General features: G+C 43.0%; 1 protein-coding gene across 8 annotated transcripts in view; it reads right to left on the reverse strand.

Moving 5' to 3' along the window:
• DISC1 (DISC1 scaffold protein) overlaps positions 1-27,444 on the reverse strand; it is a 422,688-nt gene that overhangs the window by 265,525 nt on the left and 129,719 nt on the right. For 7 of the 8 annotated variants that reach the window (XM_024249403.3, XM_024249406.3, XM_054561502.2 and 4 more), the window contains 3 exons: positions 27,069-27,219; positions 9,877-10,006; positions 6,038-6,273 (listed from right to left, as the gene is read on the reverse strand). In XM_024249403.3, coding sequence (XP_024105171.2) covers positions 6,038-6,273; positions 9,877-10,006; positions 27,069-27,219 — 517 coding nt within the window. Of the gene's footprint in view, positions 1-6,037; positions 6,274-9,876; positions 10,007-27,068; positions 27,220-27,444 lie in introns of those variants that run through there. The other variant, XM_054561533.2, reaches the window with a different exon arrangement.

Below are 27,444 nucleotides of genomic sequence, written 5' to 3' on the forward strand. Positions count from 1 at the left end.
ATTGTCTTGGCAAACCAGTCAGGTAGAAGGCAAAGACAGAGGAGAGAGACAGACAAAGCCCAGAAGTGGAGATTAAAGAACAATCTTCACGAATGGAAAAGCAGCTTGGAGACTGCTGATATGCTGCAGGGATATTCTCTGCAGTCTCTGCGTGACTCCAATTTGGTGGCTGCCTCGCACTACCCCTGGGGCAAGAGCATTAATGGGACCCCTCCCACACAGCTGCCTCCATGCAACCCTCTTCGAGAATCTCTACCAGGATCCTAGATTTGGGATCAGTTTTCCAATTCAGGCCTTGCTGTTTCACTGTCTCCTCACTCTAATAAGATATGTTTCTGAGGGAAAAGAGGAACTATTGATTTTTTTTCCCATTCAGTTGTGAGCTGGTGAATTACATTATTTCAAATCTCACTTGCAAGGAGGACTGACATCAGCAGGGACTGCGTGTTGTGGACTGACCACAGGTGTGATGAGGATGCCTGCAGCATCCTGCATAATCAGTGCCCCTGGCCAGGGAGCCCTGGGCAGTTTAGCTAGTGGTTGGGGGCATGAATACCGCAGAAGGCCTGGCTCTTCTCCACCCACCAGCCTCCCCAGCCCAGCCCTGCTGCGAGGCTCCCAGACTCTCCAACCAAGGCCCAGCCAGCCCTCCTGTAACCAGGGGTTGAGTTTGTTTCACACTTTGTGCAAATGGTTTGTAAAAAGATGTGACATGTTTCTTCCAAATGCACAAGCGACAATTCGTCCATGAGCTGCCAGAACACATTTCACATGAAGCATGAAAAATCCGAGGAGCTGAGGAATGAAGAACTCAACCCCCGATGAATACAAGCCAGTCAAGCATTTCTAAAGAATGTTAGAAAGTATCCTAGGCAGCCCTCCACGTCATCACTGTGATTATTACTATAATTATTCCTCCCTCACTTTGCGGTTAGCCATATGCATGCTACATGAGGTCACAGGCTGCCCTCTCCTGGTTTTCCAGACACATAAAACCAACAAGAAGCCAGGGGAGGTTGAGCTAATGGTGCTAGAGAGAGATGAGCTGCAAATCACCATTCTCAATTTACGCCAAATAAATAGATGGAACCTCATGCCCCACATGGAGGGATGTGATCCACAGCAAACCTTGGACACTGTCACCTCCTCCATGTGTCCCCCATCTTTTCCCTCTCCTCCCTTCCCCACCCCCACGTCACAATCCCATTACAGAGAATGGGAGTGCAGTCAGCAGGGGGTGGAACAAGACCCATGGGTTTCATGTGGGAGGAGAACCAAGCTCACTGGCTAAAAGTGGTTCTTCTAAGACCCTCACATCAAAGGAAGACTTGCAGGAGAAAACAAGGAACTTGTTTTAAAGCAGTGGGGTTGAAATCCCAGGGATGAGAGAAATTCAAATGAACATATCTTTTAAGTGGTTCCTGTCCTTTCATGCACCCCTGCTCTGTCAGCTTCCATACTGTGGAGCTCCTCATTCTCCAGTGCTTAAAAAGGGTTCTCCTTTTGTTCACTGGAAGAAAACCATTTTTGTTGGCTCTACTCAAAAAGTGTCTATGATGTCTCTGGGATGGTAACACTTCATCTCCTCCTGCTAAGTTATTTGATCCAGAACACAGACATTGGAAAATTCAAATGGCTTCTTTGATTTCTATTATCACACCCAAACCGAAAATCATTGGGTGTCCTTGACCCCAGCACATGCCCTCTACTTCCAGCCCGTCTCTGACACTAGCCAGGGGGTTCCCAACAAGCCACAGTCAGAAATGATGGCCTCCATGCAAGAACGTAAGTCTCCACCAGTGATACATCCAGAAATGCCACGTGCTATTAGGAAGTTTCTTTTCAAGCTGTTGGGTTGTTGTCCACGAAACAAAGCATATCCTTCCCTCTGCAATTGCATGTTAGAAAGTTGAGTAAATTACAAACAGACAGCACCCTGAGTTTGTATCTGGCCTCTATGAAAATCCTTATAGATGATGATAACAGTCGTGATGTTGAGTGATCTGTTTCTCTAGGTTTTGTAACAATACTAGTCTCTGCAACTTCTCTTTATAAGACTTCAAGGTTTTCCTGTTTCACAATTTGTCTGGCTCTCTCCATCTGGCCTAAGAAGAGCCTATTCTCATGAACAACAAAGGCAGCTATTGATGTATGTAAGATGGGTTCATTTGGCTAAATATACCTACTGGATATTCTCCCTAAGTCAGCATTTTCTAAAAGACAACCAATACTTCATAGCAAAAATTAGGTTGACAGGAACATGTCCAATTAGTTAAAAATACTGGACCAAGCAATCTCTCTGACCTGTTGAGCCAGCTGGCTTTACACTGGTTTCTTTCAAATGCTTCACTTCTGCAGATCCATGCTGCAGCCCAACAGCTTGGAAAAGACATGTCTTCCTTCTCAAATGGAAAGCTCAAATATTGATGATGGGTTTCTCTAGTTGATGGTTATGGCAGGGAGCAGTCTGATGCCTCACCTCCCTACGGTGGAAGAAAGGAAGCTGACCAATCAAAATGTGCACCTACACAGCCCACACTGCCCTCCAGATGGGGCGATACCTCCCTGCACCTCAAAGTAAATTAGACTGATGCCAAGGGTCACCTCTTGAGAATCACCCAGATAATGAGGATGTCTCAGGGTGGTCACGCTCCAGCCACACGAAACTCCAGCCAGTGCTGATGGCCTCTGCTCACCATGAGTGTTTCATGCTGCAGGCACCTGTGTAACTTCCTCATCGCAGGAGAGAAAGGTCATGTTATTAACTAGTCATTAGATTGTTCAGGTTTTTTGTACCTTTTAACCGCTCTGGTTTATTCCTACCCTCCCATGAAACTCTTCATCCTTACATTCCTTTTTTTTTTTCTTTGAGACAGGGTCTTGCTCTGTCGCCCTGGCTGGACTGCAGTGGCACAATCATAGTTCACTGTAATCTCAAACTCCTGGGCTTGAGCAACCTTCCTGCCTCAGCCTCCTGAGTAGCTAGGACTACAAGTACACTCGATCATGCCTGGCTAATTTTTTTTACTTTTTTTTTTATTTTTGTAGAGATTAGGTCTCAAATTCCTGGACTCAAGCATTCTTCCCGCCTTGGCCTCCCAAAGTGCTGGGATTATAGGTGTGAGCCACTGCTCCCAGCCTCATCCTTACATTCCCAAGATCTCCTCCTACATGAAGCCTTCATGGTTTCTGCAAGTCCTTGAGATACCCAGGTTTTCCTATAGTCACCTCAGCACAAAAACATGGCAGCCTGTTCTTGACCTGACCTCTGTAACTTCAGTGGGAATGTTCAGATTGGAGATGGTGGATTCTCCCAGAGGACCCCACAGACAGCAGTGCCCCATGTTCAAGATCATCCTCATATATAATTTCCCTAACAGCATCATAAAATCAGAAAGCCACAACTTTTGAAATGCCTTTCAAGAACATATCCAATTGGCCGGGCGCGGTGGCTCACGCCTGCAATCCCAGCACTTTGGGAGGCCAAGGCAGGCAGATCATGAGGTCAGGAGATTAAGACCATCCTGGCTAACATGGTGAAACCCTGTCTCTACTAAAAATACAAAAAATTAGCTGGGTGTGCTGGCACGAGCCTGTAGTCCCAGCTACTCGGGAGGCTGAGGCAGGAAAATCGCTTGAACCTGGGAGGCGGAGGTTGCAGTGAGCCGAGATCGCACCACTGCACTCCAGCCTGGGTGACAGAGAGAGACTCTATCTCAAAACATACAAACAAACAAACAAATAAAAACCTATCAAAGTACTAGATTACTCGGTAAAAGTCACATATTCATGCCTTCTCTGTGACTCATCCTGATTAAAAGGCAAGCCAGAGGATATGGGTAGAAAACCAGACCAAGTCCTGGGCTCAGTTGTATCAGCCAACCACACTGTGGAGCTCCTAGTTTTAGATGAGGAAAGAGAATTAGTCATAGAAATAGCTCCCTTGGCTCTCTGGAAGGAAACCATCTTTTATTGATTCAGGCCCAAAGACAGCCATAGTTGTACACAAGATGATCTCTTACTAGCTACATCATCAGGGAAACTTTCTGAGTTTTTGTTTCCTCAGTTGCAAAGTGAGAACATAACAGCCTACCCACCACACCAAGGCAATAGCTGAAGAATGGTTCTGAAGGTGCAGGTGGGAGAGAACAAGCTGTATGCAAGGGACCCATTTCATTTGGATGAAAACCGGCAACAATCCAAATCTCTTCCCCCTCTCCATGGGCATGAGCCATGGGTTTAGAGTTCTGCCTGGAAATATTCGGGATAGAAGGGGAATGGGAGGAGATCTTAAGTAACTCCCTAGAATAGCATGTGCTGCTTGCTTTTATAGGCTGGATAGGATGTGATACATGTGGAAGACAGAACAGTCGTTCACTAAATACAGTAAGATATATTTGGACAGGTAGTTTGAAGGCCTTCAGAAGACTGAAATTTCCATTGTAAAGACGACAACTGGAAGCATAATAAAGTGCTTAGTACCATCCAGGCTCTGCTGAGAGTTTTCTATGTATTACCTCGGTTCATCCATGTGATAGCTCTATAAGGTAGAAATTATTATCAACACCCCTTCCCTCAAATCAGCCAATAATGGGTTGAGTGAGGAGTTAACCTTCAACCCCAGACAATCAGGTGGCAGAGTCCATATTCTCAACCACTACAGGTGGTGAGTTGTAGGAAGTCTTTTCTTCAGCACAGTGGCCAAGCCGACCATTGCTCCCACTCCTGGCTCTACCCACATAGCACTTGCAGTCCTTACTGCTCATCTACCCATTTGGGTGCTACTCACTTTTTTGTCCAACATGTGTAAGTGTGCATTCTGTATGTCTCAGAAATGAAAGTATGAGTTCTTGAAGGGCAAGAAAAGCTGGGTGCAAAGGCTAAAACCTGTAATCCCAGCACTTCAGGAGGCTAAGGCAGGAGGATCACTTGAGCTCAGGAGTTCAAGAGCAACCTGGGCAACATAGAAAGACTTCACCTCTACAAAAAAATAAAAACAAAAAAATAGCCGGTTGTGGTGGCCCAACCCTGTGGTCCCAGCTCCTCCAGAGGCTGAGGCAGGGAGGATCACCTGAGCCCAGGAGTTCAAGAACAGTATGGGCAACATAGAGAGACACCATTTCTGCAAAAAACTTTTTAAAAAAAATAGCCAGATGTGGAGGCTCAAGACTGTGATTCCAGCTACTCCAGAGGCTGAGGCAGAAAGGATCACTTAAACCCAGGAATTTGAGGCTATAGTGAGCCACGATTGTGCCACTGTGCTCCAGCCTGGGCAACAAAGCAAGACCCTGTCTCTTAAAAATAAATAAAGGAAAAAAGTAGATGTGTATCTTATAGACATTCCATGATACAGAATACAGGGATGATTCTCACTCCAGAGTAGAGTGGAGAAGACCGGGCTTCAGAATTAATGAACAGGAGTGTAAATATCAGTTTTCTCTCTTATTAATTAGGAGTTTGGGCAAATTATAACCTTCTTAAACTTTTTTTCCTCACCTGTAAGATGAAAATAACAACAGAAGTAACTCATAGAGTCAGCTTATAACAGTGCCTGGTACATGGTAAGCACCCAGTACATTTTAGCTACCAATAACAATCCATTCTTCCAAATGGAAACTTTGTCATTGGGTGTCCCTCTCTCAATAGCTTGCCTCTTCCCTTAGATAGAGGCATAGTTCATCCAGATGATCGTCCTCAGCAAAAGTTGGCATTACGATCTCTAACTGATTGAACTCCAACAGTTCTCAAAGGGAGAGAGGGTGTCCTAAGGGTGTTTGGAAATGGGGAGGGTGCATATTGGAATAGGGAGGGGCGCTGGCATTTAGTGAGTTGAGTGGCCAGGATGTGAAATAACTTGCAATGCTCAGGACTGCCCCCACTGTGAAGAATTTTCCCACCCAAAACACCAATGGTGCTGCCACTGAAAAATATAGACTGCTTGGGAAATGTTTAGAGATGAAAGACAGCAGACAAAATCATTCCAATGAACAGGTCAAAGAGGCGAGCGACCCAAAATCAGTTAGGAAATCACCAGTACCTCTTTATGGTTTCCGGTGGCTCTGCATGGAAGGGAATCTGACCGGCTGAGGCCAGGGTGTCCTGCAACGCCTTGCTGACCTCCTGCAGCTGACCCAGGGACAGCCGGCCCACCAGTGGGGTCAGGTCGCAGCCCTGCCACCGGAGTTGCTGCTCTTGCTCCTCTATTTCCCTTCTCAGCTGTTGATCTTTGGCTTCCAGCACAGACATCCTTGCTTGGAGAGCTTCGATTTCTTTCTGTAGAGAATGAGGAGACAAGATTTTATAAATTAACCCTGCTCACAGCAAACTGCTCTGAGGATAATGACTCGTTTAAATGAGAATTGGCCATATGCACCAGAACCACAAAACTCCCCTTCTGAGGCAGGCAGATTTTTGGAGGTTTGCTGAACTGGAAAAATCATGCCAGCTTTATATTTCCAATGAGTTGGCATAAGGAAAAACATTCCCTCCCGAGCATTAAATAACTATGGGGGGTGAGGCAAGAATTTGACTTGGAAGAACCCAGCAGATACGTAAGTGACTTACTTCATTTGGACGAGTTAGGACACAGGGCAGGGAGCCTCACGCACCTGAGGTCTGAGCTAAGCAGGTTACCCCAGCCACAGACCAAAACAAGAAATGCAACTGACCCTTTGTTAGTCTGTCCCCAAACACAAGATTTCAGAGTAGAGAGAAAGGTAAAAAATGGCTTCTTAAGTCTACAGGACTGAGAGAAGAATGAGATGCTGCAGATGGTGCCATGCAGTCTAAAGTTCATGAAAATATAAATAAATGTAATTTCTACGAATACAGCAAACTGAAATCCAAATAATCCATAAAATATCATTTAATATTAAGGTCAATTAACTAAACAAGCAGCAGGTAATGAACGCCCATCATGTGCACAGTGTTACAGTAGATCATAATCTCACTGCCCACATGATTCTGAATCAAAAATAAAACTCTTAATTAACATCTCCCATGTTTTGTGCTGATAAGAGTGCAACTCTAATCCTGGGTGTCTCCTAACCTCTTATTCACGTTCTCTCAGCCCCAAGGTGCATCACCTACAACTTCTACCTCCTGAACCCACTTCAAGTATGGGAGTGGGGAGAAGAATTGGGAGTTACTAAAGAATGTCTACTATCAAGACATTCTAAGAAAAAAGTAATGCCTCAGTGTCCCCAATTGCTCCAAGATTACAGTATTACTGACAAAGTCTCTCAACTAACCTCTCTACCTCCACCTTTGACTTCCTCTACCCTATTCTTTTCTTTTTCTTTTAGTTTTTTTAACTGGTAAAACACACATAGCATAAAATTCACCATCTTGGGCATTTTTAAGTGTAGAGTTCAGTGGCATTAAGTACATTCACATTGTTGTACAACCATCACTGCCATCCATCCACAGAACCCTTTTCATCTTGCAAAACTGAGATTCTGTACCCATTGAAAACTAATTCCCCATTATTCTCTCTTCCTCCAAGTCCCTGGGAATCACCATTCTACTTTCTCTATGAATTTGACTCCTCTAGGTAACTCATACAAGTGGAATCATACAGCATTTATCCTTTTGCGATCAGAGTATTTCACTTAGCATAATCTCCTCAAGGTTCAACCATGCTGTAGCATGTGTCAGAATTTCCTTCCGAGACTGAGTCATATCCCATTACATGTACATACTCCTTTTGTTTATCATTTATCTGTTGATGAGCACTCAAGTTGTTATCACCTTTTGGCTATTGTGAATAATGCTGCTATGAACATGGGTGTGTAAACATCTCTTTGAGTCTGTGCATTCAATTTTTTTTTGAGAGAGAGAGAGAGAGAGAGAGAGATATATATATATATATGTATGTATATATCCAGAAGCGGGGGTGGCTGGACCACACAGTGAATCAATTTTTAATCTTTTAAGGAAGCAGCATACTGTTTTCCTATTGTCTTACATCCTATTCCTAATACAGGAGTCAAATTATTTACAATGTGGTCAGATCATGTCACTTCACTGCTTAACATCATCCAATGGTTCCCTGTTGCAATCTGAGAAAAGTCCACATCCTTACAAGGCCCCTTTATCTCTGACTTCCTCCCCAAATCCTCCCCGTCATTTACACTGCTCCAGCCACATGGGCCTCCAGCTGCCCTCTGAACACAGGAGGCCCACTCCCACTCTAAGCCTTCATGTTAGTATCCCCCTGCAGGATCCTTTTGCAGAAATTTCTGCAAGGCCTACTCCCTCACCTCTTTGAACTGTTGGGTCCAATCTCACTTCTCAATGAGTAGACTCCATCCTCCTCCACATCATCTTAGTCTACTCTGTGAAGCTCTTATCACCCTATAACATACCAGTTGTCTAATAGAGGTTTTATTATGTTTATCACTTATTGTCTGTCTCCCCATTCTCACCCCTAGTGGATCAAAAACTCCCCAGGAATCTCAAGCATTTCAAACAGTATCTGGCACTTAGTGAATCCTCAATAAATGCCTGTTGAATAAATGAATATTCAAGTACCCTTCCCAGAGTGCTTCAAACACTAAGTTCCCAGGGCTAAAATTATTTTCTGTACACTCTGACTTTCTCAGGAATTGTGTAGACCTTTAATTGGCAAATGTTATTAAAAATCAAAAACCAGATTTCACATTTTCAGCTATCCAAACGTTATAATGATGCACATTGAGTATGTAAGTGCTCAGTTAATGGGGGAAATAGTTTCAAATAAATTGCCCTGACTTTTTCCTCCCTTTGCCACCTTACTCTTGCAGTGACCTGGATGGGGCAAATTCAGATAACACGAATACTCTATGGCCGGAGCAGAGATGGGAAGCCTCCAGCCTAAGCCAGGATTTGAACTTGGGTGTTGAAGACCTATGCTCTTCCCATGAAGTCATGTTGCTTCTAATCAATGTGTCCTCATCGCTCCCCACTCATGCTTCACAGCTCCAGGCTCAAGCAGGCATGGACCCTATTTCAAGATTCCCTGCCTCTGGGGTGCCCTGTCAACTTCCAGAGCTCTGGCTTTAACTCAGTGCTGCACCCAGATTTGTAGCCCCTCGATGATTCTTAGCTAACTTGTATCCTCTGTTCTGGGCCAACCTTGGGCTTCCACGCAGCCGGCTAATCATTCCAGATGTGCCTGCCTTGCTCAGTCCGGACTTATAACTCTGCCTCTTAACAACTGCAGCTCACAGTCCACCATGATAGGAATTTCCATAAAGGATTTTCACAGCACAGATGTCTTTCTGCCTTTCAAAGGAAGCTTCTAAAGGTCAAAATGATAAGAAGTGGCAAAATGGCCTGGCAGACAAGAAAAGCATATTCAAAAGGTAATGAGGAGTATCGAAAACAGGCACAAATGCTGCTGAGCTTTCAACCCTCGTTTGTAATGAGATTCCTACAAGCCCTCTAGTCATTCCCACCATCTCTCCTTTTTGTACTCCCTGGCTTGACAGCCAAGGCTCTAATTGCTACACTCAAGGAAAGCAAAGACCCACTTGGCTGCATTTGGCTTAAATGGATAAGAAAGATGCTGGCTGGGCACGGTGGCTCATGCCTGTAATCCCAGCACTTTGGAAGACTGAGGTGGGAGGATTCTTTGAGCCCAGGAGTTCAAGAGCAGCCTGAGCAACATACTAAGACCTGATATCTACTAAAAATAAAAAAATTTAGCCAGGCATGGGGGTCACACCTGTAGACCCAGCTACTTGGGAGGCTGAGGTAGGAGAATCACCCAGGAGCTCAAGGCTGCAATGAGCTATGATTGCACCACTGCCCTCCAACCTGGGCAACAGAGCAAGACCCTGTCTCAAAGAAAAGAAAAATGCCATCATATTTCTTGAAGATCTTTCACCTGCTCACCTGTAGCTGCTGCTTTTCCTGAAGAAGCCAGTCTCGTCTCGTGATGGACACGTGCAAGCTGTCCTGAGCAGTGGGTTCCAACAGCCTCGGCTCCATTCTCAGTGGGGTGTGGGTGTCATCTCCTCTGGCCCTTAAAATAACACATACCTATTGGTACAGGTATGCAGAAGCTGAAATCCTCATGTTGACAAGTATTTTAAGAGTAAGAAACTCCACCAAGTGGCCCCCATCTGTTCTCATACTTAGGAGGGTACTTACCCGTTTTTAGGATGAGGTCCTTAATGTAAGTTTCTACCTTAATTACAATCTCTTGTGATTTTTGCTTTTTCCCCTTAGTCAGAATTCTATTATGGGACCTGCACTGTCCGATAACGTAGCCCCTGGCCACATGTGACACATGGTTAGCCCAAATTAAAATGTGCTAAAAGTGTAAAACACACACCAGATTTTAAGGACTTAGTATGAAAATAAAGAGTACAAAATAACTCATTAGTAATATTTTTAAGTTCATTATATGTTGAGATAATATTTTGGGTATATTGAATTAAATATATTGTTAAAATTAATTTCACCTGTTTCTTATTAATTTGGGGGAAATATAACAAGATCTTTATTCAAATGATTAGGAGTGTTGAATTCACACTCACTGTTTCTGAAATTCACCAGTTCCCTTGCCTTTACGGCATCCACCCTTCCTCTGCTCATTTAGAATCTTCCGCTTTGCACTAATGTTTGAGTCACTAGTCAATGAGAAGGTTGTCACTGAGGGTTTCAGAAGATTTTCTCCCACAATCCACTTTAATCACAGAGAAATACACTTCTTGCAGAGCCCACATCATGTTTTTTTTTTGTTTTTTTTTTTATTCCCAGCACTTATCACAGTGTTGAACTTAATAAAATTAGGCCAAGAGTCCTACAAAATGCAACTGAGCTCCTGGCAGAATTTTCACTTGATTAACTTTCTTCTTAATTTTTTTTTTTTTTTTTTTTTTTTTTTTTAGATAATGTCTTACTGTGACACCCAGGCTGGAAAGCAATGGTGCAATCTCGGCTCACTGTAACCTCAGCTTCCTGGGTTCAAGCAATCCTCCTGCCTCAGCCTCCCGAGTAGCTGGGACTATAGGCGTGTGCCACCATGCCCAGCTAATTTTTGTATTTTTAGTAGAGACAGGGCTTCACCATGTTGGCCAGGCTGGTCTCGAATTCCTGACCTCAAGTGATCCTCCCTCCTCCGCCTCCCAAAGTGCTGGGATTACAGGCGTGAGCCATCACACCTGGCCCTTAATCTTTTTTAATGTGGCTACTAGATCATTTAAAATTGTGTATATGGCTCACACTAGATTTTATTGGATAGCACTGCCTTGGACTATCCAAACAGGGCCAAATTCCAGAGCTGACCTTGATGGAGATTAAAAGGAGGGGTGACTGATTTGCAGATGCTTGGGTGCGAGCTTCTCAGAAAAAATTTGCTAAAAGACGTCAAAACCACTTAAAATCTTTTAGGCTCCTTCTCTTATTCTTGCCGGAGTTGACATATTTGGTGACAGTGATGCTAGTGAAAATGTGGCACAGGTTTGGGTCTTACGTTGGTGAGCTGTCTTTACAGGAGACTTGTTGGTATTTGTCACCAAAGAATGACAAATTCACCCTTAAAACAATCCATTTCTAATGGAATGCAGGTGGGCAGGAAAACAATTTACCCAAAGCAAAACTATGTCAACAATTCAAGGAAGCTATGTCCAAGAAAACACCATCAACTAAAACTAATAGGCAAATGACAAGTTGGGAAAAATATATTGCTACACATATGGCAGAAAAAGAGATAATATTGCTAATTTATAAAAAGCTATATCAAATTATGAAGGAAAAGACAAGTGCACCAACCAGAAATTCCAAAAAAATGGAATACGGCTCAGCGTGGTGATGCACACCTGTAGTTCCAGCTACCTGGGAGGCAGAGGCAGAGAACTGCTTGAGCCTAGGAATTTGAGACCAACCTGGGCAACACAGCAAGATCCCCCACCTCAGAAATAAATGAAGTGTTAAGGAAAATGATTATTATCCAAAGTTTTTTTTTTTTTGTAGGGGGGACGGGGTCTAGCTCTGTTGCCCAGGCTGGAGTTCAGTAGCATGATCTTGGCTCACTGCAACCTCTGCCTCCCAGGTTCAAGCGATTCTCCTGCCTCAGCCTCCAAAGTAGCTGGGACTACAGGCATGCACCACCACAGCCAGCTAATTTTTGTACTTTTAGTACAGACGGGGTTTCACCTTGTTGGCCAGGATGGTCTCGATCTCCTGACCTCGTGATCCGCCCACCTCGGCCTCCCAAAGTACTGAGATTACAGCCATAAGCCACCAAGCCCAGCCTCCAAAGATAGTTTTAAATGAAAATCCAAACAACATAAAACATCATCTTTCACCGAACAAACTGGCCTGGCAAGCTTTTCCCAAACCATAAGTCTTTGGTGAGAGTAGGGAATAAGAATGAGACTTAAAATTAAATATAACTTGGGATTCTACATTCCCACATCTAAGTATTGATTGCACGTAAATAACCATAGTTTTACACAAAGATCAGCTACAAAAATCAGGTTTTTTTCTTAGTAGCCCAAGACTGAAAATACTCTAATCATGCCCCAGCATCAGGACCTCTTAGCAATGCTAAGCAGCCACTAAAATTAGGTCACACAAGAAGATATACTGGCCTGGAAAATGTTCACTATTTATTGCTGTTTTTTCTAAAGCAGGTTTTATGGCAAAAAGTATGAAATGAACCATTGTAAAAATATTAATAACATGTACATAAAATAAAAGAAAAATATTCACCGAAATGCTATCAGCTCTTATCTCTGGGTGGTGGGATCATTTCTTTCCATTGATCTTTCTAAAGTTTCCACAGTGAGCATGTATCATTTTTACAACTGTAACATAAAATGTTTGCCAACACACACTAAGTAGCTGCACTTTTGATTTAAATATTTTAACATAGCCAATTAGTCTTGTAGCTCTTGAACATGTCTGTGTTTTAAATAAAGCTCATCAATAACATCACCTTCAAGGTCATCTTCCCTTGCAGAGGAGCAGATATCTGTAGCTCTGACACTTGGAGGCATAAACTCAGCATCCTAAACAGGCCAAATTAAACCTATCCCCTCCTTCCGCGGCATCTCCCACACAGCTAGATCTTGTCTGCCACCTTTGTACTTATTTCAGGGCTCAATGAGGAGAAGCGTGAAGCTGCATGTTCTTATTTATATATTAACACAGGGTCGCACTGCCTCCGCATTTCTTAGAAAAGAAAATGAGTAACTGATCCTAATATATGTTGTGCTATGTTTGTCTCCTTTTACTCCCACCCCATTTCATTCATTCATTCAGAAAAAGAAAAAACATTACTGAGCTTGCCTGGTATGTACTATGGATTGTGCTTGGCTCTGGGGACACAATGGTAAACAGTTCTTGGTTCTTCCATGGAGGAGGAGAGACAAATGCATCAACAGAAAAATTACAAAGCAATGAAGAAATGGGCAATTGCAAGGCATGGACCAATGATGGTAGCTTTAAAGCTGGGGGAGACTCTTCCCGCTTGCTGAGTCTTAACTCGACACTTACAAAATAAGTGAACCAACCAACCATGGTGCAATGAAGCAGGCCTCATACATTTAGAAACAATACTAGAAAATATGTCACCTCAGTTTTTCTAACTTAGAAAACAGCAGTTACAGTAAAAGGAACCTTGCTTTTGTTCCTAAGGCTGCCAAAAAGATCAGATTCTCTGAATAATCTTAAAGGTCACTTATTGCAACATATGATGCAATTTAGAAATCTATTCTTTGTTTCATGTGCTTAAAGGCAAATAACAGCAGCAGCAAGAAAAATGTTTAAACCGATAATAATAAAATAAAGTACTATGAATCAAGAATGTACTGTTCACCAGATGTTATCTTTTGATCACGTTCGCTTCTCATTACAGACCTAAGATGAAGATGCTATTATACCAGTTTTGCTGATGAGGAAACCGAGTCCCGGGGGGGTCAGGGTCTAGCCCATGGCCATGCAGACAGCAGGAAGCAGAGTTTAGGAGTCAATGAGGATCAGGCTGAGTCCCAGGTTCCTGCTCTTTCCCAGATACCACATGCCATTAGGTTCTCAGCAAGCCCAGGAACTTCCATCTCCCCTGCCTTCCAATCACATCCACACATACCCATTGTTTGAGTCCTCTTGCTGGCTATCAGCAGGGCAGTGCAACGTGGAGAATGCACAGTATGTGGAGGTAGAGGCCACCCTTTGGGTCTTGGTTCTGCCTTTTTCACGCTGTGTCGCTGCACTTACCTAATCTCTCTGAACCTTACCTTCTTTGTTTTTAAAATCAGAATGACAGTGATGATGATAACAAGAACGGCTTCCCTTTGGAGTGAACTATGGGGAACAAATTGACTTGATAAATGACCACTGAGCATCTACTGTATACAGACCCCACCCTCACCCTGGGGCTGTTTGGGGATGGAGACAGAACACCTCCATCCTCAAGAAGCTTGCTGTTGATCTCCCCAGCATCTCAATGTTTGCATCAGGAGAATGAACACTGTACTCATGGCCAAAGCACCCACTTTCTATACAGAGTAAGAAAGATGAAAGATGTGGGCCAGGTATGGTAGCATAGGCCTGTAATCCCAGCACTTTGGGAGGCCGAGGCAGGAGGATCACTTGAGCCCAGGAGTTCTAGTCCAGCCTGGGCAAGACAGTGAGACCTTATCTCTACAAAAAAAAAACAAAACTAAAAATTAGGCACAGTGGCACGTGCTTGTAGTCCCAGCTACTCGGGAGGCTGAAGTGGCAGGATCACTTGAGCCCAGGAGTTAGAGGCTGCAGTGAGCTATGATCATGCTGCTGCACCCCAGCCTAGGCAACAGGGCAATCAATACCAACAAAGAAAGGAAAGGAAGGAAGGCAGGAAGGCAGGAAAGGCAGGCATGCAGGCAAGGGAAGGGAAAAGAAAGAAGAAAGGAAGGAAGGAAGGGAGGGAGGGAGGAAGGGAAGGAAGGAAGGAAAGAAGGAAAGAAAAAGAAAGAAAGAAAGAAAGAGAAAGACAGAAAGAGACAGAAAGAAAGAAAGACAAAGAAAGAAAGAAAGGAAAGGAAAGAAAGGAAGGAAAGGAAGGAAGAGAAAGAAAGAAAGAAAAAGAAAGAAAGAAAGAAAGAAAGAAAAAGAAAGAAAAAAAGAAAGAGAGAAAGAAAAAAGATAAAATGTGTCTGAGGATATTTACACGCATCAGAAGAAATGTCTGGAACAAAACCATCCTACTACTATCAGCTACTGATGTCTGTGGGAACGAAACACACTTCCTCCTCTGGGCTCCAGAGTATCAGCCTGTTTGCACAGTTCCTCATTCCTGACTGTGAACCTGGAGGGAAGGGATTGAGCTCATCTCATGGTGAGGACCCCAGTGTCCAGCACTTAGTAGGGGCTTGGCAAATATTTATAGAATGATTCAATGAGTCTGTGTCCTAGAAAATCCAGAAGTCGTTTATATTCACTTTTCTATTGCATTGGATCATTTCTTTGCACTAATTTATTCCCCAATTTGCTCTGCTTATGCTAATCGTACGAGTTTCTTGAATTTCCTAAATAGATACCATCTGGGTCAGGATGAGAGTCATTGAAGGAAATCAACACAGAATTGAAAATTAGCTACAAAGGAGCTACAGGTGGGTAACCGGGAATTCTCTATATTATCATTAATCACATTCATTACTTAATCCATAAGAAAATCCCCTGTGATTAACCAAAACTCCTCTGTCTGTCTCTCATATTCTTACTCCAGGTAGAGAAAGGGAACCACAGATGGCTGAGTGATGGCCCCAGGACACACTATAGCTCAGTAATGAAGCAAGGGACAGGCTTCCATCTTTCAAATCTTCTGTCCTCTGAGTCAGGCTTCCTCTCTGTTCTACAATGTTGTCCCCTTTATATTTAATAATTCTCAATGTGTAATCCCTGATGTCACTGCAAATTAGCATCAGTGCTGTAAACTAATCAGTATGCAAAATGAGCAAATCCCTCAGGGGCAAGAATTAAAAACACGCATGGCAGAATGCTAGAACAGCACTCAGTGCCAATGGGGATTCAGGTGTCCAAAATTACACCCAGAACCCACAGTTTCATACAGGTCTCCATCGGCACCACCCCAGTACTGGAAAAATCTTGGCCTTTTCCATCAATAATTTAAAGGAGGATAAAATCCATTCATAACATAAGATCCTACATCACAGAAAAAATTAGCTCCAAATTGCACAGGAAAAATGTTTTCATTCCGTTGATAATTTTTACCATGTGACTGTTTGAATGCATATTTCAGGAATATTGAAAAAAGAATGAAGAAATTGTCTAGGTGTCTGTGGTTCCTGTGCCAGCCTGTTAAGGGGTGCATGCCTGTGATGAGCCTACATTGCCACCTCCTTCCCAGCCCAGCACTCAGGCCCCCTGGGCCCTCTAGTGCCCTTGGCATTGCTCGAGAGGCCACCCTCAGTCAGAAGCCTTTGCAAGTGAGAATGTTGACAGGGCAAGGAGAAGCCAGGAAATCCACCTGTGAGAAAATCCTGCACCAGAACTGCTCGTGACAGTGCTGTGGTTTATGCATCTTCACATGTAACACAGGAGGTCCTTCTCTGAGACCCCTAATGTTGTTAGAGTACCAGAAAAATTGCTTTGTGCCACTGCTGGAATCGCAGAATTTTAGTCTCAGAAAGGACCAAAACTATCAAGGCCGATGTTCTCATCGTCACAGTTAGAAAAACGCAGTCCTGAGGGAGTGCCACCTTTCAGATGACTATTTCTGGCAACAAGAGTTGGGTATAACTCTTTTGACTAAGGTTGCTAATCGCTGCTCCTGACTGATGACTATCCTATCAAATTTATGTCATATGACTTGTGTGTCCCATCTCTCCCTCTTTGGGAAGATGGTGATAAAGAAGGGGTTTGGGCCAGTCATAGAACCAATGAAGTGCACTTTACACCTAGAAATAGCTTGCTCATTCAGTAAATGATGCCCTAAATTACCAAGGCCATTCTGAGAGCACAAACGAATGCTGTAAAATTGCCAGAGACAATACAGGTAACTTTATAATTCTTCCATATATATATGATTTGGGTCTAAAAAGTAAGGAGCATGGAGAAGTCACATTCCTTGGGAAACTGACTTTCATTGTTTTATACAGTCTTATCCCACTCATAGAAATGACCACCCAGCAAGAAAGACACATTAATATTTATTTGGGTTCATAACAGTTATGCTTGATGCCACTGGCCTCAGGACAGACTTCAGTTGAGTTTGAACAAAGAGGATGATATGGGAGACCTTTATTTGGGGAACTTTTATTTATAATCCAGTAGTTCCAAAATAAGTTCTGAGAAGTCTTCTGCGGCTCACGACTTATTTTTCCCCTCTTGTCCTTTCTCCGTTCTCTTATTGAGGCCATGACTAAGGGTCTGGAGTTGGTCTCCTGGGAGTGCAACACAGGGCATGCCACTGTCTCTTGCGGTTCCCCATCTCCTGATCTGATTTGGGGTTCAGAAATATATCCTGGTTTGTTGGTAATAACAAATATTTTTTTCTTAGCAATGAGATCTTGCTCTGTCAGCCAGGCTGGAGTGCAGTGGTGTAATCATAGCTTGCTACAGCCCCAAACTCCTGAGTTCAAGCAATCCTCCTGAATTAGCTTTCCAAGTAGATAGGACTACAGGTACACACCACCGCATTTGGCTAGTTTTTTATTTTTTTTGTAGAGATGGGGGTCTCACTATGTTGCCCAGGCTTATCTCAAACTCTTGGTCTCAAGCATTCCTCCTGCCTCAGCCTCCCAAAGAGCTGGGATTACAGGTGTGAGCCACCATGTCCAGCCAGTAATGATAATTTTCATGTTGTATCATAGCCATCTCATTTTATATCCTGGGTAAAATGTGTCTGTAACAGTTATTTTCTGGTCTCATACAGTGTATCTTGATTCCAATCTCAAGGGCTTAGAGCCGACCATCACTGAATTCTGTGACACTGAATGCTGTGTTAGTCCCTACATGACAACCAAAGGGAAATAAAGAATCACATGTTTCAAAGGCAATTGAGGAGCAATTGGTCAGAGGAAGAATGACTCTGTCCAAAAGCATCATGGTGCTGCACAACATTCTTCTTCTCTGTTCCCATCTCAAAGGAAGTATGCTAGTGGGAAATATGTGGACAGGCAAACTGGGGCTCTGCCTTGATAAGCCCCACTGGAAAACCATGATAGACCTTTGTTCTAAACTTTGTTATATTTTGTTTGCTTCAGTTTGAGGTTATCCACTGGGAAAAGGTCTTTGATAAAGGACATTTTGTGTGCACATGCATACAAACACATACATGCACACACACAATTTTGGTTACAAATAGGACCAGTTTTCATGTACATATTGGTGAAGATCCAGTGGAAAAATGCATGGGGTGTATAGTTAGAGAAATGCAATGTATTCATGAGAAAATTATCTTCCAAATGTGTGATGATAGTAGGCCAACTCTCCCTCTTAGGAGAAAGGAAAAATAACTTTCCTTTGATTGGGTGGAAGACACAGTAGGAACAGATGCCTCTCTCTTCTCTTCTGATCCCTGTTGTCACAGGATATTGAGGTAGAAATTTCCTGTTGCTCCAGAGTTGGAAACTAAAGCTGAAGGACGTAGACCTAAATGCTCTGCATTCTGAATCTCTAATGACGGAGTGGGGCGTCCTACCCCTGGGGCTGCTCAACCAGCACTTCTGCAATCAACCACCACTCTCAATATCCACCCACCTGTTGGCCATGTAGGAAATGGAGTCTTCATGACAGATGCGTTTTTCTCCCCTACCCCATGGTTTGCCTATCCAAACCTGGCCCACATGGGAGTAAACTCTTCTACTCAAACCCAGTGGGAAAAAAAATAATCCACTAGATTCACTCATAAAGATTGGGGGTGCCCTGCAAGAAGGAAAAATGACATCTAATACTCCAATGTGGATATCTGTCTATATTTAGGTTCTCTTAACAGCAGAGCCTGAGACAGGGACCTGACTACAGGTTGTTTTTTGAAGAAGTGATTCCCAAGAAACTAGAGTGAGAAGGAGGAAAATTCACTAAAAGGTTCATTGTGGAGCTGGTCACCAAATGGGCAAATGGAACCCAATGGCCAAAAGGTTCCTAGTGGTAGGAACCTTCTAGAAAAGAAAAAAAAAAAGTGTGGAGCATGCCTCAGAACTGTTCCCTAAGAGGCTGGGTAGGCTGGGGCATCATCCACCCCCACCCCTCCTCACACAGGTTCCGAGAACAGCTGTGCAGACAGGCCTGATAAACCTGTTGGGTGCCTGAGTGCAAAGCCGACAGTGAGCACGGTTCCCAGTTGTGGAGGGAATCGGAGGGAGGCCGAGGGATCGGGACACAGGGCACCCAAACTGTCCGCTGCAGCATTGTTTAAGCAACTCACTTCTGATGTGTTGCTGCCCCGTAAACCAGGGAAAAAGGAATTAGAAAGACCTAGCAGGGCAGAGAGGGTCTATTATGGGGTGGCCTGAGCATACACCATTTGTTGTAGCAAAGATACATTAACTTCCCACAGGAATCAAGAGGACGTCACAAAAGTTATTCCTCCAACAAGCAAATCCGTTGGGCCAGAGGACCCCACAGAAGAGGGGTCAAATGATTTGAGTACCGATATCTGCCCTCAGAGGAACCTGGTTAACCCCTGAAGATAGTTAAAATTCTCTTGGCTGCTGGCAGGACCTGAACATAACCCAGGGTGCTCTTCTACACGAGTTCAGAGGATTAAACAGCGTTTCTCAAAAGCTGAATTAAATTGTGATTTTTAAGAACAACGTGACAACAAAAATAATAAAACACAAAGTATCTGATTGTATCTGGATGTTTATATCTTCTTAAATCTTATCCTAAACTAAATTTTCTTAACCTGGGAACCAAAGACCCTCTGAGGAGTGAACGAATAACTCAGGAGACCTGTGAGTCTCCTGAAAATACACTCAATAGTTTGCATATATGTACATGTGTACACATGGTTTTGCAATAGAGGAAGTCCATAGCTTTCATCAGCTTCTCAAAATAAATAAATACTTGATCCCAAAAAGGTTAGCAGGCACTTATTTGAGTTATTAATTAGTATTTAAAATTGTTCATGTTGATACAACTATTTTATTTCTACAGGAAAAGCACCACTCATTCAAAAATATTATATATTCCCTTTGACTCGGAGAGCCTGTGAGAGCGGTTTCTGTCCAGGCTCTGGGCTGTGTGGGCTTCAGCCTGCCACCATGGCCCCCTGGTGGTCACTGTGAAAACTGCAGTGGGTAGCTGGCACACTGAAAGGCAGGTTTTAAAAAATTATTAGTAACTAGGTAATTGTGTTAATATGCATTAGAAAAATTTCAGAAAGTTAATTTCAACTCATTATTTTCTAGTTACTGTAATAATAAGACAGGTGGATTTAGCAAAACAAAAGCCAAGATAAAACATAAATAACTGAAGTTTAGAAACCAGTGATCTAATTTAACCCCCTCATTTTCTGATGAGGGGAGTGGAGTTTGGAGAGGTTCGATAACTACACCAAGCCATATAGAGCTGGTTGGTGGAAGAGAAAGGACCAGAAATGACCTCCTATCCAAGGTTCTGTCAAGATTCTGTGCAACTCCTTCTTGCTGGCAACTCTCTCTCTCTCTCTCGATATTCACATATACATTTGTGAACCTATATATAGCTACATATGCATATGTGTCACATTCACACATTCAATGAATATAGAATACAGATTATGGGCCAGACACTATTCTAGTCTCTAAAAATAGAAAGATAAATATAATACAGTCTTGTCCTCAAGGAGCTTATCATCTGTCAGAGTAAACAGATATTCAAGAAATAGATTTATTTAAGATCTAAGCAGAAGTGAAGTCATTCAAGGTATGCTGTCATTCAAGGGGGAGGTAGTGTGACTGATGAGCAGAGCTTTGCAAGGATATTAGTTTCACTAAGTCTGGAAGAATGGGCAATAGTTGGTAACAACAATGGGGCATAAGCAAGATCATAGAATCTAGAAACATTCAGAACGTGGGGGTAACATATAATACTTCAGTAAGTGTCTATTGCAGATGCTGGTAATGTCTAGTTAAATGCTGGGCAGCTGGGCAGGGGCTGGATTGTGAAGACTTTTAACGTCATGCTAAGCAACATGAATTTTATCTTGCAAGCAATGGGGAGCCATTGAGCATAATGTAATACTTCTATCACGGCCTTGTGGAAGATGAATGAGAGGCAGTAATAATGGAACCAGAAATACCAGCAAGGAGACCACTGCAATAATCCAGATTTAAAATGTTAAAGACCAGAACTAAGGCATTGACAGGCAGGTGAGACAAGTGAGTGTAAATGAGAGAGACAGATAGTGGACACAACAGGACTTGGTGACCAGTGACTGTGGGGAGGGATGGAAAGGGAGGATCCAGAGATGCCTCGGAGTCCTTCCTTGGGTAACTGGGTAAATAGCAGTGAAAGTCACTCAGACTGGGGATATAGGAGAAGGAACTGAATGGGGAGAACAATGGTAAATTTAGTTTAAAAGATAGCAAACTTAGTAAAAGGCAAGGATAAAGAGATAGTAATGTTAAGGATAAAAAGATACTAAATTTAGTAAAAATAAGGGAGATGCTCAATAGAAAACTGAATTGTGGATTGGAATTCTGGAGATAAATCAGGGCTAGAGATAGAAATTTGGGAAAAAAAATAGTATAGAAACAGTATCTGAAGCCTCAGAGCATTTGAGACCATCGAGAAAGAAGATACAAAGTGAGAAGAGAGGAAAAGCTAGAACAGAAGACAGAAGAACAACAATATTAAAGAGAAAGGGGCCGGGCATGGTGGCTCATGCCTGTAATCCCAACACTTCAGGAGCCCAAGGTGGAAGAATTGCTTAAGCCCAGGAGTTTGAGACCAGCCTGGCCAATAGAGTGAGACTCTGTCTCAAAAAAAAAAAAAAAAAAAAAAATTAAGAAGAAAGGGAGAGAAGGAGCTCATAAGACGTTAAGAAGAATGGCCAGAATTGCAGCAAGAAGACCAGGAAGGGTGAAATCATGAAAGCCAAGGGAAATGGGAGTTCTAAGGATGAATTTATTAAAAATTCTAGACACTGCCATGATACACAGCAGAATAAGAATTGAAAAATGTCTTTTAAATTTAGCAAATAGAAAGTCATTGCTGACTTTGGTAGAGATTGGAGGAGTAATAGAGATAGAAATCAGGTCACAGTGAGCTCAAAAAGTGAAGGGAACATAAAAGCACAGTATACAGACAACTCCTGTGAGGAAGAGGAAAGAGGATGATAGCTCATAAAGTAAGCCAACAGTTAATATTGGCTTGATAAATGTTGAATAAAAACCTATACTTTTCTAGGGGTCTTATTAGGTCAAACCCCGTAAAATGTTTGACAGGTTTCAAACAGTCAAATATAAGAGATGTCCTTATGGTGTAACCTAATATAATTAAGAATGCATGACACTGGCTTTTAGTTAATCATATTATATCAAAAACTTAGGCAAGACCACAATAAAAGCATCACTCTCTGCTACGGTTTGGATCTGTGTCCCCATCCAAATCTCATGTTGAATTGTAATCCCCAATGTTGGAGGTGGGTCCTGGTGGGAGGTGATTGAATCATGGGGATGGATCTTTCATGAATGTTTAGCACCATCCCCTGGTGTTCTCGTGATAGAGTTCTCACAAGGTCTGGTTGTTTAAAAGTGAGTAATACCTCCCATTTCTCTCTCTCTTGCTGCTCCAGCCATGTGATATGCTAGCTTCCCCTTCACCTTCTGCCATGATTGTAAGTTTCCTAAGGCCTCCCCAGAAGCCACAGCAGATGACAGATCATGCTTCCTGTACATCCTGCAGAACTGTGAGCCAATTAAGCCTCTTTTCTTTATAAATTACCCAGTCTTGGGTATTTCTTTATAATAATATGAAAATGGACTAATACAGAAAATTGGTACCAAGAAATGGGGCATTGCTATAAAGATACCTGAAAATGTGTAACTGGCTTTGGAATTGGGTAATCAGCTGAGGTTGGAAGAGTGTGGGTGGCTCAGAAGAAGACACGAAGATGAGGAAAATTTGGAAATGCCTAGAAACTGATTGAATGGTTATGACCAAAATGCTGGTAGTGATATGAACAGTGAAAGCCAGGCTGACGAGGTCTCAGATGGAAATGAGAAACTTATTGGGAACTGGAGTAAAGGTCAATTTTGTTATTGCTTAGCAAAGAACTTGGCTGCATTGTGCCGCTGCCCTAGGGAATCTGTGGATCTTTAAACCTGAGATTAATGATTTAGGGTATCTGGTGGAAGAAATTTCTTCTAAGCAGCAAAGCATTCAAGATGTGGCCTGGTTTCTTCTAACAACCTATTCTCATATGCATGAGAAAAGAAATGACCTAAAATTGGAACTTATATTTAAAGAGCAAACAAAGCATAAAAGTTTGGAAAATTTGCCAAATTTCCAAACTGTGTGGTAGAAAAGAAAAGCCCATTTTTGAGGAAGGAATTCAAGCAGGCTGCAAAAATTTGCATAAGTAAAAACGAGCTGAGTGCTAATAGCCAAGACAATGGGGAAAAGGCCTCAGAAGCATTTCAGAGACCTTCACGGCAGCCCCTCCCCTCACAGGCTTGGAGGCCTAGAGGACAGAATGGTTTCATGGGCCAGCCCCAGGGCCCCACTGCTCTGCACAGCCTCAGGACACTGCTCCCCACACTGCTGTCAGTTTTTCCAACTCCAGCCATGGCTCACAGGGGTCCAGATACAGCCTGGACCACAGCTTCTGAGGGTGCAAGCCATAAGCATTGGCAATTTCCAAGTGGTGTTAAGCCTGCAGGTGCACAGAGTGCAAGAGTTGAGGCTTGGGAGCCTCTGCCTAGGTTTCAGAGGATGTATGGAAAAGTTTGGTTGCCTAGGCAGAAGTCTGCTGCAGGGCAGGACCCCTCATGGAGAATCACTACTAGGGTAATATGGAGGGGGAATGTGGGGTTGGAACCCCACACAGAGTCCCCACTGGGGCACTGCCTAGTGGAGCTGTGAGAAGGGGGCCACCATCCTGCAGACCCTGGAATGGTAGATCCACTGGCAGCTTGCATCCTCAGCATGGAAAAGCTGCAGGCACTCAACGCCAGCCTGTGAGAGCAGCTGCAGGGTCTGAACCCTGCAAAGCCACAAGGGCAGGGCTGCCCAAGGTTATGGGAGCCCACTCCTTGCACCAGTGTGCTCTGGATGTGAGACATGGAGTCAAAAGGAGATTATTTTGGAGCTTTTTAAGATTTAATGACTGCCCTACTGGGTTTCAATTTGCATGGGGCCTATATTCCCTTTCTTTTGACCAGTTTCTCTCTTGGAACAGGAGTATTAACCCAATGTCTATATCTTGGAAGTAACTAACTGTTTTTATATTTTACAGACTCTTACAGGCAGAAGGGACTAGGCTTGTCTCAGATGAGACTTTGGACTTTTGAGTTAATGCTGGAAATGAGTTAAGACTTTGGGGGACTATTGGGAAGGGATGATTGTATTTTGCAATGTGAGAAAAACATGAGATTTGGGGAGAACATGGGTGGAATCATATGGTTTGGATCTGTGTCCCCACCCAAATCTCATGTCAAATTGTAATGCCCAGTGTTGGAGGCAGGGCCTGGTAGGAGATGACTGTATCATGGGGGTGGATACTTCATGAATGGTTTAGCACCATCCTCTGGCATTATTCTCATGATAGAGTTCTCATGAGATCTGGTTGTTTAAAAGTGTGTGGCACCTCCCTCTTTTCTCTCTCTCTCTTGTTCCTACTCTAGCAATGCAATGTGTGTGCTCCCCTTTCACCTTCCACCGTGATTGTAAGTTTCCTGAGGCCTCCCCAGAAGCAGATGGTAGAAGATGCTACCATCATGCTCCCTGTACAGCCTGCAGAACCATGAGCCAATCAACTTCTTTCATTTATAAACTACTCAGTCTCAGTTATTTCTTTATAGCAATGTGAGAATGGACTAATACACTCTCCATCCAAATTGCAGATATGGCTAAAGAGACAATAATATAGCAGGCTTTGCCAGCCCAGACTTAAAAAGGCAGCACAGTGCACTGATTCAGGGCCAAGATGCAAGCCGGACAGTTGGGTTTGTATCTCCCTCAGCACTCACCTGCTGGTGGATCTGCCTAAGTTTCTTAGCTTCTATTGGGCCTGGTTTCCTCATCCTAAAATTCAGGTATAGACGTAGATACGGATCTCTATACATATAGATATCAATATATAAAATAATACTACCCCCTAGAATTGTCATGAACATTAAATGAGTTGTTTAAATGAGTGAATGAGCAAACTGTAGTCTATCCATACAATGGAGTATTATACAACCTTGAAAGGAAGGAAATTCTGACACATGCTATCAGATGGATGAACATTGAAGACACTATGCTATGAGAAATGTCAGTCACAAAAGAGCAAATATTGTATGATTCCACTTGTATGAGGTACATAGAGTAGTCAAATTCAGAGAAATGGAAATTAGAATCTGGTCGTCAGGGACTGGAAGAGGGGAAGGGATGGGGGTTTATTGCTTAATGGGTACAGAGTGTTAGTTGGGGAAGAGGGAAAAGTTCTGGAGATGAATGGTGGTGATGATTGCACAACATTATGATGTATTTAATACCACTGAACTGTATACTTAACAATGGCTTAATCACTTAATCACCATCACTTAAGATGGTGAATTTTATGTTATGTGTATTTTACTACAATTTTCAAAAATGGAAATAAATTAAATGAGTAACTTCTAAAGCACTTAGTAACTGTTATGAAAGTGTTTGTTAAATAAATAGAAACATAATAAATTAGCTACATTTATTGTGCCTCAATTTTTGTGCCCTATTTTTATATGCTAAAATTCTCCCAAGACTGGAGTAGATGACAAGAAATAACCCCAAAGATAAAAGAATGAGAGAATTACATAGAAAGTCAATTTGGGAGTGGCCTCGTGTGAAAGAAAGAGGAATACGCAATGTTGCAATGATGTCTCAATGTCAGATTAGAAAAGAACGAAAATGGCGAGGTGAAATTTACTCTCTATTGAAGAGAACCATGAAAAAGTTCACTAAGCGAATAGTTATAAGGAAGCAGCTACCAGGTGCCATTCACTCTGCTACATGCTACTGGCAAAACTGAATATAATTGGTCTCACTGTGCAGGCAGGCTTCAGGGAGGTACCAAGATAAACTAAATGTATAATGCCATGTACACTAATAGGAATAGGCCAGAAAATCTTGTGATTGTCAGGGCCAATTGGAAGTGGGAAATAAAGTGGAATTGTTGTGGCCATGTTGATAACTAAGTAGAAACAGACCTGAATTGTGATGAGGCTCATAGCATTCATGAAACACCTGTTCCCTCTCAGACCTTTACCTGGGGAGAGAGGGAACACGAAGGTAGATGGAGCAGTGGTTCTCAGCCTTTTTAAGCATGCCAATATCTGGGAGCTACCCTTGCCTCCCATACCTAGACATTCTGACTTAGCTTGCCTGGGGAGGAGCCTGGACATTGGTAGGTTTTAAATCTTTCTAAGTTATTCAAACATGCAGCCAGGACCACAAGCCACTGGATTAGAAGCAGCAACTGCTCTCTATATATTACTGATCTCAGAAGAGCCTTGGGTGACACAAATAGCAAATGTTGCTCAGGAGCTGGAGGGCAGAGTTAGGAGGAGGATGGATTTTCATCGCTCGGTCAGAGGGGACCATCTGTTTATCTTACAGGCTTAATATGATCACAGGACACCAAGCTACCTCAACAAGAGGAAATTACCCCCACCTTCTTAGAAGGGTAGTTTCCCAAGAGATGCTTCAGACCTGGGATGCAGCTGCACTTGAGAAGGGTCTCTCTCTGTCAAGTGGCAGAAAAGTCTCCTTTCTAGAGAAGCATGACCCACATGGGTCATCCCTCACTCTGGAAGAATCCCCACCTTCCCAACCAACAAAGGGCCCTTCCCAGGAAAGGCAGCCAAGGGTCTCCACAGCTAAGCTCCTCCCAGCTCTTCACTATGTGGGAGCTGAGAGGTAGGAAGAAACATGAGGGGAAAATGGTGACAATAACAAGTACTCACTGCTGAGTGGCCCCACGGCGCAAGGCAGCCTGGACTTGTGCTGCCAGGTGACCCAGGAAACTGCTAAGAGCTGGCTGCCTTGAAGGAAGTTGAAAGTGTAGGCTGATTTTCTCTTGTTCCAGGTCTTCTAATCTTTGTTGTAACGTCTCAGCTGGAAACCCAAAATGATGAGAAACAGGAAAAAAGAACCATGAAATGCAAAATAGATAACCCCAGTGTCTCGTAGCTCCAGTTGTAGTGAACCTTTGCCTTAATGACATCATGAGAAGGTTACTAGTTTCTAGGCCAGCACTTTCATCTCTCAGTTGGTACTTCTAAGAATATTCTTTGCACCAACAAGATGGCTCTCCTATCTTTTATTCTTTTAACTCTCAAA

The sequence above is a fragment of the Pongo abelii genome, chromosome 1, assembly GCF_028885655.2.
Source record: "Pongo abelii isolate AG06213 chromosome 1, NHGRI_mPonAbe1-v2.0_pri, whole genome shotgun sequence".
NCBI classification, from domain to species: Eukaryota; Metazoa; Chordata; class Mammalia; order Primates; family Hominidae; genus Pongo; species Pongo abelii.